This window comes from Dipodomys merriami, unplaced genomic scaffold (assembly GCF_024711535.1).
Source record: "Dipodomys merriami isolate MVZ:Mamm:240054 unplaced genomic scaffold, mDipMer1.0.p SCAF_59, whole genome shotgun sequence".
NCBI classification, from domain to species: Eukaryota; Metazoa; Chordata; class Mammalia; order Rodentia; family Heteromyidae; genus Dipodomys; species Dipodomys merriami.
The window spans coordinates 8,242,911-8,259,332 of NW_027206168.1; the positions used below are offsets into that span (position 1 = coordinate 8,242,911).

General features: G+C 64.5%; 1 protein-coding gene across 1 annotated transcript; it reads left to right on the top strand.

Moving 5' to 3' along the window:
• Positions 1-9,318: 9,318 nt before the first annotated feature.
• Positions 9,319-13,583, top strand: LOC138813145 (keratin-associated protein 10-6-like). The gene is made up of 7 exons (XM_070001344.1): positions 9,319-9,352; positions 10,602-10,886; positions 11,162-11,298; positions 12,509-12,681; positions 12,905-13,054; positions 13,121-13,261; positions 13,580-13,583. Exons 1-7 carry the CDS (start codon positions 9,319-9,321, stop codon positions 13,581-13,583), a joined length of 924 nt encoding a protein of 307 aa, XP_069857445.1.
• The last annotated feature ends 2,839 nt before the right edge of the window (positions 13,584-16,422 follow it).

Consider the following 16,422-nt stretch of genomic DNA (forward strand, 5'->3'; position numbering starts at 1 on the left):
CTATGTCCCACTGTGTCCTCGCTGTGTCCTTTGCTGTATCTTGCTTTGTCCCCCACTGTGTCCTGCTGTGTCTCCCGCTGTGTCCCTTTGTGTCCCCTGCTCTGTCCCGCTGTGTCCCGCTGTGTCCCCTCTGTGTCTCGCTGTGTCCCGGGCTGTGTCCCCGCTGTGTCCCCAATGTGTCCCACTGTGTCCCGCTGTGTCCTCGCTGTGTCCCCCGCTGTGTCCCCCTGTGTCCCCCGCTGTGTCCCCGCTGTGTCACTGCTGTGCCCCGCTGTGTCCCGCTGTTTCCCCTGGTGTCCCAGTTTGTCCCCCGCTGTGTCCCCCGCTGAGTCCCCACTGTTTCCCCGCTGTGTCCCGCTGTGTCCCCGCTGTGTCTAGCTGTGTCCCGGGCTGTGTCCCCGCTGTGTCCCCGCTGTGTCCCGCTCTGTCCCGCTGTGTCTCCGCTGTGTCCCTTGCTGTGTCCCGCTCTGTCCCCCTGTGTCCCACGCTGTGTCCCACGCTGTGTCCCACGCAGTGTCCCCCGCTGTGTCCAGATGTGTCCCCGCTGTGTCCCACTGTGTACCGGTCTGTGTCCCCGATGTGTCCCGCTGTGTCCTCGCTGTGTACCCCTCTGTGTCCTTCTGTGTCCCCCACTGTGTCCCCGCTGTGTCCTCGCTGTGTCCCCCGCTGTGTCCCGCTGTGTCCCGATGTGTCCCGCTGTGTCCTCGCTGTTTCCCCTGCTGTGACCCGGTGTGTCTTGCTGTGTCCTCGCTGTGTCCCCTGCTGTGGCCCGCTGTGTATCCGCCTGTGTCCATTTGTGTCCCTGCTGTGTACCCGCTGTGTCCCAGCTTTGTTCCTATGTGTCCACCCATGTGTCCCCGCTGTGTCCCCGATGTGTCCCGCTGTGTCCCGCTGAGTCCTCGCTGTGTCCCCCGCTGTGTCTCGCTGTGTCCCCCGCTGTGTCCTGCTTTGTCCCCCATTGTGTGCCACTTTGTCCCCTGCTGTGTTCCCCGCTGTGACCCGCTGTGTCCCCGTTGTGTCCCCACTGTGTCCTGCTGTGTCCCCCGCTGTGACCAGCTGTGTCCTGCTGTCCCCCTGTGTGTCCCCGCTGTCCCCTGCTGTGTCCCCCGCTGTGTCCCTGCTGTGTCCCCGCTGTGTCCCGCTGTGTCCCCCGTTGAGTCCCAATGTGACACCCGCTTTGTCTCCCACTGTGTCCCGCTCTGTCCCCCGCTGTGTTCCCCGCTGTGTCCCCCGCTCTGTCCCCGCTGTGTCCCGGTTTGTCCCCGCTGTATCCCCGCTGTGTCCCGCTGGGTCCCCACTGTGTCACTCTGTGTCCCACTGTGTCCCCGCTGTGTCCCCGCTGTGTCCCGCTGTGTCCCTCGTTGTTTCCCGCTGTGTCCCCCGCTGTCCCCTGCTTTGTCCCGCTGTGTCCTCGCTGTGTCCCTGCTGTGGCCCCTAGTGAATCCGCCTGTGTCCATCTGTGTCCCCGCTGTGTACATGCTGTGTCCCCGCTGTGTCCCGCTGTGTCCCCCGCGGTGTCCCCGCTGTGTCCCCGATGTATGTGGCTGTGTCCCGCTGTGTCCTTGCTGTGTCCTGCTGTGTCTCCCGCTGTGTCCCGCTGTGTCCTGCTTTGTCCCGCTGTGTCCTCGCTGTTTCCCCTGCTGTGACCCGGTGTGTCTTTCTGTGTCCCGCTGTGTCCCGCACTGTCCCCGCTGTGTCCTGCTGTGTCCCCCGATGTGTCCCCGCTGTGTCCCGCTGTGTCCTCGCTGTGTCCCCCGCTGTGTCCCGCTGTGTCCCGATGTGTCCCGCTGTGTCCTCGCTGTTTCCCCTGCTGTGACCCGGTGTGTCTTGCTGTGTCCTCGCTGTGTCCCCCGCTGTGGCCCGCTGTGTATCCGCCTGTGTCCATTTGTGTCCCTGCTGTGTACCCGCTGTGTCCCAGCTTTGTTCCTATGTGTCCACCCATGTGTCCCCGCTGTGTCCCCGATGTGTCCCGCTGTGTCCCGCTGAGTCCTCTCTGTGTCCCCCGCTGTGTCTCGCTGTGTCCCCCGCTGTGTCCTGCTTTGTCCCCCATTGTGTGCCACTTTGTCCCCTGCTGTGTTCCCCGCTGTGACCCGCTGTGTCTCCGTTGTGTCCCCACTGTGTCCTGCTGTGTCCCCGCTGTGTCCCGCTGTGTCCCCCGCTGTGACCAGCTGTGTCCTGCTGTCCCCCTGAGTGTCCCCGCTGTCCCCTGCTGTGTCCCCCGCTGTGTCCCCGCTGTGTCCCCGCTGTGTCCCGCTGTGTCCCCCGTTGAGTCCCAATGTGACACCCGCTTTGTCTCCCACTGTGTCCCGCTCTGTCCCCCGCTGTGTTCCCCGCTGTGTCCCCCGCTCTGTCCCCGCTGTGTCCCGGTTTGTCCCCGCTGTATCCCCGCTGTGTCCCGCTGGGTCCCCACTGTGTCACTCTGTGTCCCACTGTGTCCCCGCTGTGTCCCCGCTGTGTCCCGCTGTGTCCCTCGTTGTTTCCCGCTGTGACCCCCGCTGTGTCCCGCTCTGTATCAAGCTGTGTCCCGCTGTGTCCCAAGCTGTGCCCAGCTGTGTCCCGCTGTGTCCCACTGTGTCACCTTCTGTGTCCACGCTGTGTCCCCGCTGTGTCCTACTCGGTCCCGCTGTGTCCCGCTGTGTCTCGCTGTGTTCCAATGTTTCCCGGCTGTGTCCCGCTGTGTCCCCGCTGTGTCCCGCTGTGTCCCCCGTTGGTTCCCTCTGTGACCCCCGCTGTGTCCCCCGTTGTGTCCTGCTGTGTCTCCTGCTGTGTCCCGCTGTGTCCCCCGCTGTGTCCGACGCTTTGTGCCCCGCTGTGTCCCCGCTGTGTCCCGCTGTATCCTGCTGTGTCCCTGCTGTGTCCCCACTGTGTCCTTCTGTGTCCCGCTGTGTCCTCGCTGTGTCCATGATCTGTCCCGCTGTGTTTCTCGCTGTGTCCAACTGTGTCCCCGCTGTGTCCCGCTGTGTTCCCCACTGATTCCCCCTTTGTGTCCCCGCTGTGTCTCGCTGTGTCCCTGCTGTGTCCCCGCTGTGTCCCGGTGTGTCCCGCTGTTTCCCGTGGTGTCCCGGTTTGTCTCCCATTGTGTCCCCCTCTGAGTCCCCGCTGTGTCCCTGAAGTGTACCCCTGTGTCCCCTGCTGTGTCCCGCTGTGTACCGGTCTGTGTCCTTGCTGTGTCCCAGATGTGTCCCGCTGTGTCCCTCTTTGTCCTCGCTGTGTCCCCCGTTGTGTCCCCCTGTGTCCCCCACTTTGTCCCCGCTGTGTCCCCCCTGTGTCCCGGTGTGTCCCGCTGTTTCCCTTGGTGTCCCGGTTTGTCCCCAACTGTGTCCCACGGTGAGTCCCCGCTGTGTCCCCGCTGTGTCCCCCTGTGTCTCCCTGTGTCCCCGTTGTGTCCCGCTGTGTCCCCTATGTGTCCCGCTGTGTTTCCCGCTGTGTTCCCGCTCTGTCCCCGCTGTGTCCCGCTGTCTCCTCGCTGTGTCCCCCTCTGTGTCCCGCTGTGTCCCGATGTGTCCTCCCTGTGTCCCCACTGTGGCCCGCTGTGTATCCGCCTGTGTCCCTGCTTTGTCCCTCTGTGTCCCCCATGTGTCCCCGCTGTGTCCCAGATGTGTCCCGCTGTGTCCCGCTGTGTCCCAGGCTGTGTCCCCGCTGTGTCCCCAATGTGTCCCGCTGTGTCCCGCTGTGTCCTCGCTGTGTCCCCCGCTGTGTCCCCTCTGTGTCTCGCTGTGTCCCGGGTTGTGTCCCCGCTGTGTCCCCAATGTGTCCCGCTGTGTCCCGCTGTGTCCCCGCTGTGTCCCGCTGTGTCATCGCTGTGTCCCCCGTTGCGTCCCGCTCTGTCCCCTGCTGTGTCCCCCGCTGTGCCCCGCTGTTCGGCTGTGTCCTGCTGTGTCCCGCTGTGTCCCCCGTTGTGTCCCGCTCTGTCCCGGGCTGTGTCCCCCACTGTGTCCTGATGTGACCCTGTTGTGTCCCGCTATGTCTTGTTGTGTCCCCGTCTCTGTCCCTGCTGTGTCCTGCTGTGTCCTCGCTCTGTACCCGCTGTGTCCCGCTGTGTCCTCGCTGTGTCCCCCGCTGTCTCCTGCTGTGTCCGGCTGTGTCCTCGCTGTGTCCCCGCTGTGGCCCGTAGTGAATCCGCCTGTGTCCAGCTGTGTCCCCGCTGTGGACCGGCTGTGTCCCCGCTGTGTCCCGCTGTGTCTCCCGGGGTGTCCCCGCTGTGTCCGGATGTATGCGGCTGTGTCCCGCTGTGTCCTTGCGGTGTCCCCGCTGTGTCCCGCTGTGTCCCCCGCGGTGTCCCCGCTGTGTCCCCGATGTATGTGGCTGTGTCCCGCTGTGTCCTTGCTGTGTCCTGGTGTGTCTCCCGCTGTGTCCCGCTGTGTACCCCGCTCTGTCCCGCTGTGTCCCGCTGTGTCCTCGCTGTTTCCCCTGCTGTAACCCGGTGTGTCTTGCTGTGTCCCGCTGTGTCCTCGCTGTGTCCCCCGCTGTGGCCTTCTGTGTATCCGCCTGTGTCCATTTGTGTCCCTGCTGTGTACCCGCTGTGTCCCTGCTTTGTCTCTATGTGTCCCCCCATGTGTCCCCGCTGTGTCCCCGATGTGTCCCGCTGTGTCCCGCTGAGTCCTCGCTGTGTCCACCACTGTGTCTCGCTGTGTCACCCGCTGTGTCCTGCTTTGTCCCGCGTTGTGTCCCACTGTGTCCCCTGCTCTGTCCCCCGTTGTGTCCCGCTGTGTCCCCGTTGTGTCCCCACTGTGTCCTGCTGTGCCCCCGCTATGTCCCGCTGTGTCCCCCTCTGTGAACAGCTGTGTCCCTGCTGTCCCCGCCTGTGTCCCCGCTGTCCCCTGCTGTGTCCCCCGCTGTGTCCCGCTGTGTCCCCGCTGTGTCCCCGCTGTGTCCCGCTGTGTCCCCGTTTAGTCCCAATGTGACACCCGATGTGTCCCCCCTGTGTCCCGCTGTGTCCCCCGCTGTGTTCCCCGCTGTGTCCCCCGCTCTGTCCCTACTGTGTCCCGCTTTGTCCCCGCTGTATGCCCGCTGTGTCCCGCTGTGTCCCCACTGGGTCACTCTGTGTCCCGCTGTGTCCCTGCTGTGTTCCCGCTGTGTCCCGCTGTGTCCCGTGTTGTTTCCCGCTGTGACCCCCGCTGTGTCCCCCGCTGTGTCCCGCTGTGTATCAAGCTGTGTCCAGCTGTGTCCCCGCTGTGTCCCGCTGTGTCCCAAACTGTGCCCCTCTGTGTCCCGCTGTGTCCCACTGTGTCACCTGCTGTGTCCATGCTGTGTCCCCGCTGTGTCCTACTCTGTCCTGCTGTGTCCCGCTGTGTCCCGCTGTGTCCCAATGTGTCCCGACTGTGTCCCACTGTGTCCCGTGTTGTTTCCCGCTGTGACCCCCGCTGTGTCCCCCGCTGTGTCCCGCTGTGTATCAAGCTGTGTCCAGCTGTGTCCCCGCTGTGTCCCGCTGTGTCCCAAACTGTGCCCCTCTGTGTCCCGCTGTGTCCCACTGTGTCACCTGCTGTGTCCATGCTGTGTCCCCGCTGTGTCCTACTCTGTCCTGCTGTGTCCCGCTGTGTCCCCGCTGTGTACATGCTGTGTCCCGCTGTGTCCCGCTGTGTCCCGCTGTGTCCCACTCTGTGTCCCATTCTGTCCCCCTGTGTCCCGCTGTGTCCCACTCTGTGTCCCGTTGTGTCCCCAGCTGTGTACACCGCTATGTCCCGCTGTATCGCCGCTGTGTCCCGCTGTGTCCAGCTGTATTCCCCGCTGTGTCCCGCTGTGTCGCCACTATCCCCCGCTGTGTCCCCGCTGTGTAATTCTGTGTCCCACTGTGTCGCCGCTGTGTCCCACCTGTGTCCCGCTGTGTCCTGCTGTGTCCCCCGCTGTGTCACCTGTGTCCCTGCTGCGTCCCGCTGTGTCCCCCACTGTGTCCCACTGTGTCCCCGCTGTGTCCCACCTGTGTTCTGCTGTGTCCTGCTGTGTCCCCCGCTGTTTCCCCGATGTGTCCCCCTGTGTCCCCCGCTGTGTCCCCTCGGTGTCCCACTGTGTCTTCGCTGTGTTCCGCTGTGTCCCGCTGTGTCCTCGCTGTGTTCGCCACTGTGTAGCGTTGTGTCCCCCGCTGTGTCCCGCTGTCTCCCGCTGTGTCCTCGCTGTGTCCCCCGTTGTGTCCCCGCTGTGTCTCGCTGTGTGCCAGCTGTGTACTCGCTGTGTCCCCCGCTGTGTCCCCCGCTGTGTCCCCGCTGTGTCTCGCTGTGTGCCAGCTGTGTCCCCGCTATGTCCCCCGCTGTGTCCCACTATGTTCCCGTTGTGTCTCTCGCTGTGTCCCACTGTGTCCCCGCTGTGTCCCGCTGTGTCCCGCTGTGTCCCTGCTGTGTCCCCTCTGTGTCGCTCTGTGTCCCACTGTGTCCCCGCTGTGTCCCACTGTGTCCCCGCTGTGTCCCGATGTAGCCCCGCTGTGTACCCGCTGTGTCCCCTTCTGTGTCCCCCTCTCTGATCCCGCTGTGTCCCTGCTGTGTCCCCTCTGTGTCGCGCTGTGTCCCATTGTGTCCCCGCTGTGTCCCACTGTGTACCCGCTGTGTCCCGATGTAGCCCCGCTGTGTACCCACTGTGTCCCCTTCTGTGTCCCCCTGTCGATCCCGCTGTGTCCCACGCTGTGTCTCTCGCTGTGTCCTGCTGTGTCACGGCTGTGTCCCACTGTGTCCCGCTGTGTCCCCGCTGTGTCTTGCTGTTACGCACTGTGTCCCCGCTGTGTCCCGCTGTGTACCCCGCTGTGTCCTGTTGTGTACCCGCTGTGTCCCCGCTGTGTCCCGCTGTATCCCGCTGTGTCCTCGCTGTGTACCCCGCTGTGTCCTGCTGTGTCCCCGGTGTGTCCCCGCTGTTTCACGCTGTGTACCCCACTGTTTCCAGCTGAGTCCCCGCAGTGTCTCGCTGTGTCCCCCGCTGTGTCCCCCCTCTGTGTTCCGTTGTGTTCACCGATGAGTCCCGCTGTGCCCCGCTGTGTCCCCCGCTTTGTCCCCCTGTGTCCCCGCAGTGTCCCCACTGTGTTCCGCTGTGTTCCGCTGTGTTCCGCTGTTTCCCGTTCTGTCCGGCTTTGTCCCCTGCTATGTCCTCCGCTGAGACCCCGCTGTGTCCCCGCTGTGTCCCGCTGGGTCCTCCCTGTGTCCCCCGATGTGTCCAGTTCTGTCCCCCGCTGTGTCTCCCGCTGTGTCCCACTGTGTCCCCGCTGTGTCCCGCTGTGTCCTGCTGTGTCCCGCTGTGTCCCACTCTGTGTCCAGTTGTGTCCCGCTGTGTACCAATGTGTCCTGCTGTGTTCCACTCTGTGTGCCGTTGTGTCCCCGCTATGTCCCCCGCTCTGTCCTGCTGTGCTCCCCGCTGTGTCCCCGCTGTGTCTCTCGCTGTGTCCCACTGTTTCCGCGATGTGTCATGCTGTGTCCCGCTGTGACCCTGCTGTGTCCCCCGCTGTGTCCCGCTGGGTCCCGCTGTGTCCCCTGCTTTGTCCCTCTGTGACCCCGCATTGTCACTGTTGTGCCCCCCTGTGTCCCGCTGAGTCCCCTGGTGTCCAGCTTTGTCCCCTGCTGTGTCCCCAGCTGAGTCCCCTCTGTGTCCTCGCTCTGTCCTGCTGTGTCTTCGCTGTGTCCGCGGCTGTCCCCCGCTTTGTCCCCAGCTGTGTCCCGCTGTGTCCCCGCTGTGTCCCGCTGTGTCCCCCGCTCTGTCCCCCGCTGTGTCCCGCTCTCTCCCCCGCTGTGTCGCTCTGTGTCCCGCTGTGTCACCCACTCTGTCCCCCGCTATGTCCAGCTGTGTCCCCCGCTGTATCCCGCTGTGTCCAGCTGTGTTCCCCACTGTGTCCCGCTGTTTCCCCGCTGTCCCCCGCTGTATCCCCGCTGTGTAAGGCTGTGTCCTGCTGTGTCGCCGCTGTGTCCCACCTGTGTCCCGCTGTGTCCTGCTGTGTCCCCCGCTGTGTCCCCCGCTGTGTCTCCGCTGTGTCCCTGCTGTGTCCCGCTGTGTCCCCCGCTGTGTCCCTCTGTGTTGCGCTGTGTCCCCCACTGTGTCCCACTGTGTCCCCGCTCTATCCTGCTGTGTCCCCGCTGTGTCCCACTGTGTCCCGCTTTGTCCCCGCTGTGTCTCGCTGTGTCCCGATGTGTCCCCTCTGTGTCCCGCTGTGTCCCCGGTGTGTCGCGCTGTGTCCCGCTGTGTCCCCCGCTGTTTCCCGCTGTGTCCCGCTGTGTGCTCGCTGTTTCCCCTGCTGTGTCCTGCTCTGTCCCCCGCTGTGTCCCCTCGGTGTCCCCCTGTGTCCTCGCTGTGTTCGCCGCTGTGTAGCTCTGTGTCCCCAGCTGTGTCCCGTTGTGTCCTCGCTGTGTCCAACGCTGTGTCCCCCACTGTGTCCCCGCTGTGTCTCCGCTGTTTCCCGCTGTGTTCCGCTGTTTCCAGCTGTGTCCTCATTGTGTCCCCCACTGTGTCCCCGCTGTGTCTTCGCTGTGTTCCTCTGTGTCCCGCTGTGTCCCCGATGTGTCACACAGTGTCCCGCTGTGTTCCCGCTGTGTCCCCGCTCTGTCACGCTGTATTCCCCGCTGTGTACAGCTGAGTCCCCGCCTTGTCCCGCTTTGTCCCCCGCTGTGCCCCCTCTGTGTTCCGTTGTATTCACGGATGAGTCCCGCGGTGTCCCGCTGTGTCCCCCGCTGTGTCCCGCTATGTCCCCGCAGTGTACCCACTGTGTTCCGCTGTGTTCCGCTGTGTCTCGTGGTGTCAAGTTTTGTCCCCCGCTATGTCCCCCGCTGAGTCCCCGCTGTGTCCCCGCTGTGTCCCGTTGGGTCCTCCCTGCGTTCCCCGCTGTGTCCCGCTGTGTCCCCCACTGTGTCCTGCTCTATCCCCCGCTGTGATTCCCGCTTTGTCACCGCTGTGTCCCGCTGTGTCCCGCTGTGTCCCCCAGGGTGTCCCGCCGTGTCCCCGCTGTGTCCTGCTTTGTCCCCGTTGTGTCCTACTGTGTCCCGTTGTGTCCCGCTGTGTCCTGCTGTTTCCCGCTGTGTCCCCGCTGTGTCCCGCTATGTCCCCGCTGTGTACCCTTGTGTTCCTGCTCTGTCCCCGCTGTGTCTCCCGCTGTGTACCCGCTGAGTCTCCGCTGTGTCCCCGCAGTGTCCCGCTGTGTCCAACGCTTTGTCCCCGCTGTGTCTCTCGCTGTGTCCCACTGTGTCCCCGCTGTGTCGCACTGTGTCCCCCAGTCTGTCCTCCGCTGTGTCCCGCTCTCTGCCCTGCTGTGTCCCTCTGTGTCCGCTGTGTCACCCACTCTGTCCCCCGCTGTGTCCCGCTGTGTCCCCCGCTGTGTCCCACTGTGTCCAGCTGTGTTCCCAGCTGTGTCCCGCTATGTCGCCGCTATGCCCCTCTGTGTCCCCACTGTGTAATGCTGTGTCCCGCTGTGTCGCCGTTGTGTCCCAGCTGTGTCCAGCTGTGTCCTGCTGTGTCTCCCGCTGTGTCCCCGGCTGTGTCTCCGCTGTGTCCCCCGCTGTGTCCCGCTGTGTCGTGCTGTGTCTCCCCCCGTGTCCCACTGTGTCCCCGCTGTGTCCCGCTGTGTCCCCGCTGTGTCCCACTGTGTCCCGCAGTGTCCCCGCTGTGTCCCGCTGTGTCCTCGCTGTTTCCCCGGCTGTGTCCCGCTGTGTCCCCCGCTGTGTCCCCTCAATGTCCCACTGTGTCCTCGCTGTGTTCTGCTGTGTCCCGCTGTGTCCTCGCTTTGTTCGCCACTGTGTAGGGCTGTGTCCCCTGCTGTCTCCCGCTGTGTCCCGCTGTGTCCTCGCTGTGTCCCCCGTTGGGTCCCCGCTGGGTCCCGCTTTGTTCCGCTGTCTCCCGCTTTGTCCCGCTGTGTCCTCGCTGTGTCCCCCGCTGTGTCCCGCGTTGTGTCCCGCTGTGTTCCGCTGTTTCCAGCTGTGTCCTCGCTGTGTCCCCCGCTGTGTCCCCTGCTGTGTCCCCGCTGTGTCTCCGCTGTGTCCCGCTCTGTCCTGCTGTGTCCCCGATCTGTCACACAGTGTCCTGCTGTGTCCCTGCTGTGTCCCCGCTCTGTCACGCTGTATACCCCGCTGTGTGCAGCTGAGTCCCCGCTGTGTCCCGCTGTGTCCCCCGCTGTGTCCCCTTTGTGTTCCGTTGTGTTCACCGATGAGTCCCGCTGTGTCCCACTGTGTCCCAGCTGTGTCCCGCTGTGTCCCGCTGTGTCCTCGCTGTGTCCCCCGCTGTGTCCCCTTTGTGTTCCGTTGTGTTCACCGATGAGTCCTGCTGTGTCCCCCGCTGTGTCCCGCTGTGTACCCGCTGTGTACCCACTGTGTTCCGCTGTGTTCCGCTGTGTCAGGGGTGTCATGCTTTGTCCCCCGCTATGTCCCCCGCTGAGTCCCCGCTCTGTCCCCGCTGTGTCCCGCTGCGTCCTCCCTGTATCCCGCGCTGTGTCCAGCTCTGTCCCACGCTGTGTCTCCCACTTTGTCCCCTCTGGGTCCCGATGTGTCCCGCTGTGTCCCACTCTGTGTCCCGTTGTGTCCCCAGCTGTGTACAACGCTGTGTCCGGCTGTGTCCCCGCAGTGTCCCGCTGTGTCCCACGCTTTGTCCCCGCTGTGTCTCTCGCTGTGTCCCACTGTGTCCCCGCTGTGTCGCACTGTGCCCCCCAGTTTGTCCTCCGCTGTGTCCCGCTCTCTGCCCTGCTGTGTCCCTCTGTGTCCGCTGTGTCACCCACTCTGTCCCCCGCTGTGTCCTGCTGTGTCCCCCGCTGTGTCCCACTGTGTCCAGCTGTGTTCCCCGCTGTGTCCCCCTGTGTCGCCGCTATGCCCCTCTGTGTCCCCGCTGTGTAATGCTGTGTCCCACTGTGTCGACGCTGTGTCAAACCTGTGTCCAGCTGTGTCCTGCTGTGTCCCCCGCTGTGTCCCCGGCTGTGTCTCCGCTGTGTCCCCCGCTGTGTCCCGCTGTATTGCGCTGTGTCCCCCCCGTGTCCCACTGTGTCCCCGCTGTGTCCCGCTGTGTCCCCGCTGTGTCCCTCTGTGTCCCGCTGTGTCACCCACTCTGTCCCCCGCTATGTCCAGCTGTGTCCCGCTGTGTCGCGCTGTGTCCCCCCCGTGTCCCACTGTGTCCCCGCTGTGTCCCGCTGTGTCCCCGCTGTGTCCCACTGTGTCCCGCTGTGTCCTCGCTGTTTCCCCGGCTATGTCCCGCTGTGTCCCCCGCTGTGTCCCCTCAGTGTCCCACTGTGTCCTCGCTGTGTTCTGCTGTGTCCCGCTGTGTCCTCGCTTTGTTCGCCGCTGTGTAGGGCTGTGTCCCCCGCTGTCTCCCGCTGTGTCCCGCTGTGTCCTCGCTGTGTCCCCCGCTGTGTCCCACGTTGGGTCCCCGCTGGGTCCCGCTTTGTTCCGCTGTCTCCCGCTTTGTCCCGCTGTGTCCTCGCTGTGTCCCCCGCTGTGTCCCCCGTTGTGTCCCGCTGTGTCCCCGCAGTGTCCCGCTGTGTCTCACGCTTTGTCCCGCTGTGTCGTGGTATATCCCGCTGTGTCCCCCGCTGTGTCCCGCTGTGTCCCAGCTGTGTCCCCGCTATATCCCCCGCTGTGTCCCGCTTTGTCCCCGCTGTGCCTCTCGCTGTGTCCCTCTGTGTCCCGCAGTGTCCCTGCTGAGCCCCGCTGTGTCCCGCTGTGTCCCGCTGTGTCCCCGCTGTGTCCCACTGTGTCCCCGCTGTGTCCCGATGTAGCCCCGCTGTGTACCCGCTGTGTCCCCTTCTGTGTCCCCCGCTGTGACCCCGCTGTGTCCCACCCTGTGTCTCTCGCTGTGCCCCGCTGTGTCACGGCTGTGTCCCACTGTGTCCCGCTGTGTCCCCTCTGTGTCCCGCTGTGTTCCGCTGTCTCCCGCTGTGTCCCGCTGTGTCCTCGCTGTGTCCCCGCTGTGTCTCCGCTGTGTCCCGCTGTTTTCCGCTGTTTCCAGCTTTGTCCTCGCTGTGTCCCCCGCTTTGTTCCCCGCTGTGTCCCCGCTGTGTCTCCGCTGTGTCCCGCTGTGTCCTGCTGTGTCCCTGATGTGTCACACAGTGTCCCGCTGTGTCCCCGCTGTGTCCCACTGTGTCCCCGCTGTGTCCCGATGTAGCCCCGCTGTGTACCCGCTGTGTCCCCTTCTGTGTCCCCCGCTGTGTCCCCGCTGTGTCCCACGCTGTGTCTCTCGCTTTGTCCCACTGTGTCCCCACTGTGTCCCACTGTTTTCCGCTGTGTCCCAGTTGTGTCCCAGCTGTGTCTCGCTGTTACCCACTGTGTCCCCGCTGTGTCGCGCTGTGTCCCCGCTGTGTCCCGCTGTGTACCCGCTGTGTCCCCTCTGTGTCCCCAACTGTGTCCCCCACTGTGTCCCGCTGTATCCTGCTGTGTCCTCGCTGTGTCCCCCACTGTGTCCCGCTGTGTCCCCGCTGTGTCACGCTGTATTCCCCGCTGTGTCCAGCTGAGTCCCCGCTGTGTCCTGCTGTGTCCCCCGCTGTGTCCCCCCTCTGTGTTCCGTTGTGTTCACCAATGAGTCTCTCTGTGTAGCGCTGTGTCTCCCGCTGTGTCCCGCTTTGTCCCCGCAGTGTCCCCACTGTGTGCCGTTGTGTTCCGCTGTGTCCTGTGGTGTCCTGCTTTGTCACACGCTATGTCCCACGTTGAGTCCCCGCTGTGTCCCCGCTGTGTCCCGCTGGGTCCTCCTTGTGTCTCCTGATGTGTCCCACTCTGTCCCGCGCTGTGTCTCCCGCTATGACCCACTGTGTCCCCGCTGTGTCCCGCTGTGTTCACGCTATGTCCCGCTGTGTCCCCCTGTGTCCCGCTGTGTCCCACTCTGTGTCCCGTTCTGTCCCGCTGTGTCCCGCTGTGTCCCACTCTGTGTCCCGTTGTGTCCCGCTGTGGCCCCCGCTGTGTACCCCTGTGTCTCCGCTGTGTCCCCGCTGAATCCCGCTGTGTCCCTGCTTTGTCCTGCTGTGTCCCTGCAGTTTCCCCACTGTGTCCCGCTGTGTTCTGCTGTGTCCCATGGTGTCCTGCTGTGTTCCCCGCTGTGTCCCCGGATGTGTCTCCGATTTGTCCCTGCTGTGTCCCGCTGTGTCCCCCGCTGTGTCCCGCTGTGTCCCCCGCTGTGTCCCGCTGTGTCGCGCTGTGTGCCCCACTGTGTCCCACTGTGTCCCCGCTGTGTCCCGCTGTGTCCCCTGCAGTGTCCCACTGTGTCCCGCTGTGTCCTCGCTGTTTCCCCCGCTGTGTCCCACTGTGTCCTCCCTTGTGTCCCCTCAGTGTCCCACTGTGTACTCGCTGTGTTCTGCTGTGTCCCGCTGTGTCCTCACTGTGTTCACCGCTGTGTAGGGCTGTGTCCCCCGCTGTCTCCCTCTGTGTCCCGCTGTGTCCTCGCTGTATCCACCGCTGTGTCCCCCGTTGTGTCCCCGCTGTGTCCCGCTGTGTTCCGCTGTCTCCCGCTGTGCCCCTTTGTGTCCCCGCTGTGTCTCCGCTGTATCCCGCTCTGTCCTGCTGTGTCCCTGATCTGTCACACAGTGAACCGCTGTGTCCCCGCTGTGTCCCCGCTCTGTCACGCTGTATACCCCGCTGTGTGCAGCTGAGTCCCCGCTGTGTCCCTCTGTGTCCCCCGCTGTGTCCCCCTCTGTGTTCCTTTGTGTTCACAGATGAGTCCCGCTGTGTCTCGCTGTGTCCCCGCTGTGTTCCGCTGTATCCCGCTGTGTCCCGCTGTGTCCCGCTGTGTCCTTGCTGTTTCCCCCGCTGTGTCCCGCTGTGTACCTCGCTATGTCCCCTCGGTGTCCCACTGTGTCCTCGCTGTGTTCCGCTGTGTCCCGCTGTGTCCTCGCTGTGATCGCCGCTGTGTAGCGCTGTGTCCCCCGCTGTGTCCCGCTGTGTCCTCGCTGTGTTCTGCTGTTTCCAGCTGTATCCTCGCTGTGTCCCTCGCTGTGTCCCCGCTGTGTCCCGCTGTATCCCGCTGTGTCCCGCTGTGTCCCACTCTGTGTCCCGTTGTGTCCCTTGTGTCCCGCTGTGTCCCGCTGTGTCCCACTCTGTGTCCCGTTGTGTCCCCAGCTGTGTACACCGCTATGTCCCGCTGTATCCCAGCTGTGTCTCTCGCTGTGTCCCACTGTTTCCCCGCTGTGTCCCGTTGTCTCCCGCTGGGACCCCGCTGTGTCACCCCCTGTGTCCCGCTGGGTCCTGTTGTGTCCCCTGCTTTGTCCCGCTGTGTCCCCGCATTGTCACTGCTATGTCCCCCTGTGTCCCGCTGTGTCCCGTGTTGTCCAGCTTTGTCCCCCACTGTGTCCCCCGCTGAGTCCCCTCTGTGTCCTCGCTCTGTCCCACTGTGTCTTTGCTGTGTCCGCAGCTGTCCCCCGCTTTGTCCCCTGCTGTGTCCCCCGCTGTGTCCCACTGTGTCCCGCTGTGTCCCCCGCTCTGTCCCCCGCTGTGTTCCGTTCTCTCCCCCGCTGTGTCCCTCTGTGTCCCGCTGTGTCACCCACTCTGTCCCCCACTATGTCCCGCTGTCTCCCCCTCTGTGTCCCGCAGTGTCCAGCTGTGTTCCCCGCTGTGTCCCGCTGTGTCCCTGCTCTCCCCACGTGTGTCCCCGCTGTGTAATGCTGTGTCCCGCTGTATCGCCGCTGTGTCGCACCTGTATCCCTCTGTGTCCTGCTGTGTCCCCCGCTGTGTCCCCGCTGTGTCTCCGCTGTGTCCCGCTGTGTTCCGCTGTTTCCAGCTGTGTCCTCGCTGTGTCCCCCGCTGTGTCCCCGCTGTGTCTCCATTGTGTCCCGCTGTGTCCCGCTGTGTCCCGCTGTGTCCCCCGCTGTGTCGCCACTGTGTCCTCTGTGACCCGCTGTGTCTCCCGCTGTGTTCCACTGTGTCCCCCGCTGTGTCCAGCTGTGTTCCGCTGTGTCCCGTTGTATCCCCCGCTCTGTCCTGCTGCGTCGCGCTGTGTCCCGCTTTGTCCTCGCAGTGTCCCCCGCTCTGTTCTGCTGTGTATCCGCTGTGTCCAGCTGTGTCCCCGCTGTTTCCCAGATGTTTCCCGCTGTGTCCTCACTATTTCCCCAGCTGTGTCGCTCTGTGTCCCCCGCAGTGTCCTGCTGTGTCCCCTGCTGTGTCCCGCTGTTTCCCACTGTGTCCTGGCTGTATCCTGCTGTGTCCCCGCTGTGTCCCCACTGTGTCCTTCTGTGTCCTCGCTGTGTCCCGCTGTGTCCTCCGCTGTGTCCCGCTGTGTCCCCTGCTGTATCCCGCTGTGTCTCGCTGTGTCCTCGCTGTGTCCCTGATGTGTCCCGCTGTGTATCCCGCTGTGTCCAACTGTGTCCCCGCTATGTCCCGCTGTGTTCCCCACTGATTCCCCCGCTGTGTCCCCCGCTTTGTCCCCGCTGTGTCTCGCTGTGTCCCCGTTTTGCCCCCACTTTGTCCCGCTGTGTCCCCTGCTGTGACCATGCTGTGTCCCCGATGTGTCCCGCTGTGTCCCGTTGTGTCCCCGCTGTCGCCCACTGTGTTCCCGCTGTGTCCCGCTGTGTCCCCGCTGTCCCCCGCTGTGTTCCGCTGTGTCCTGCTGTGACCCGCTGTGTCCCTGCTTTCCCCCACTGTGTCTCACTGTGTCCCCGCTGTCCCATGGAATGTCTCCGCTGTGTCCCTGCTGTGTCTCGCTGTGTCCTCGCTGTGTCCCCCGCTGTGCCCCCACTGTGTCCCGCTGTGTCACCCTGTGTCCTGCTGTGTCCCCGCTGTGTCCCCAAGGTGTCTCGATGTGTCCCACGCTGTGTTCTGCTGTGTATCACGCTGTGTCCAGCTGTGTCCCCGCTATTTCCCTGCTGTGTCCTCTCTGTGTCTCGCTGTGTCCCGGGCTGTGTCCTGCTGTGTGCCGCTGTTTCCCGTGGTGTCCCTGTTTGTCCCCCCCTGTGTCCCCCCCTGAGTCCCCACTGTGTCCGCCCCGTGTCCCGCTGTGTCCCCCGCTGTGTCCCGCTGTGTCCCGGGCTGTGTCCCCACTGTGTCCCCGATGTGTCCCGCTGTGTCCCGCTGTGTCCTCGCTGTGTCCCCCGCTGTGTCCCGCTGTGTCCCCCGCTTTGTCCCCGCTGTGTCCCTGCTGTGTCCCGCTGTTTCTCGTGGTGTCCCGGTTTGTCCCCCGCTGTGTCCCCCGCTGAGTCCCCACTGTGTCCCCGCTGTGTTCCGCTGTGTACTCGCTGTGTCCCCCGTTATGTCCCCGCTGTTTCCCGCTGTGTCCCCGCTGTTTCCCTGATGTGTCCCGCTGTGTCCTCACTAAGTCCCCCACTGTGTCCCTCTGTATCCCCCGCTGTGTCCTGCTGTGTCCCCTGCTGTGTCCCGCTGTGTCCCCGCTGTGTAGCCGTGGTGTCTTGCTGTGTCCCGGGCTGTGTCCTGCTGTGTATCACGCTGTGTCCCGCTGTGTCCCCGATATTTCCGCGCTGTTTCCCCGCTGTGTCTCGCTGTGTCCCGGGCTGTGTCCCGCTGTGTCCCGCTGTTTCCCGTGGTGTCCCTGTTTGTCCCCCGCTGTGTC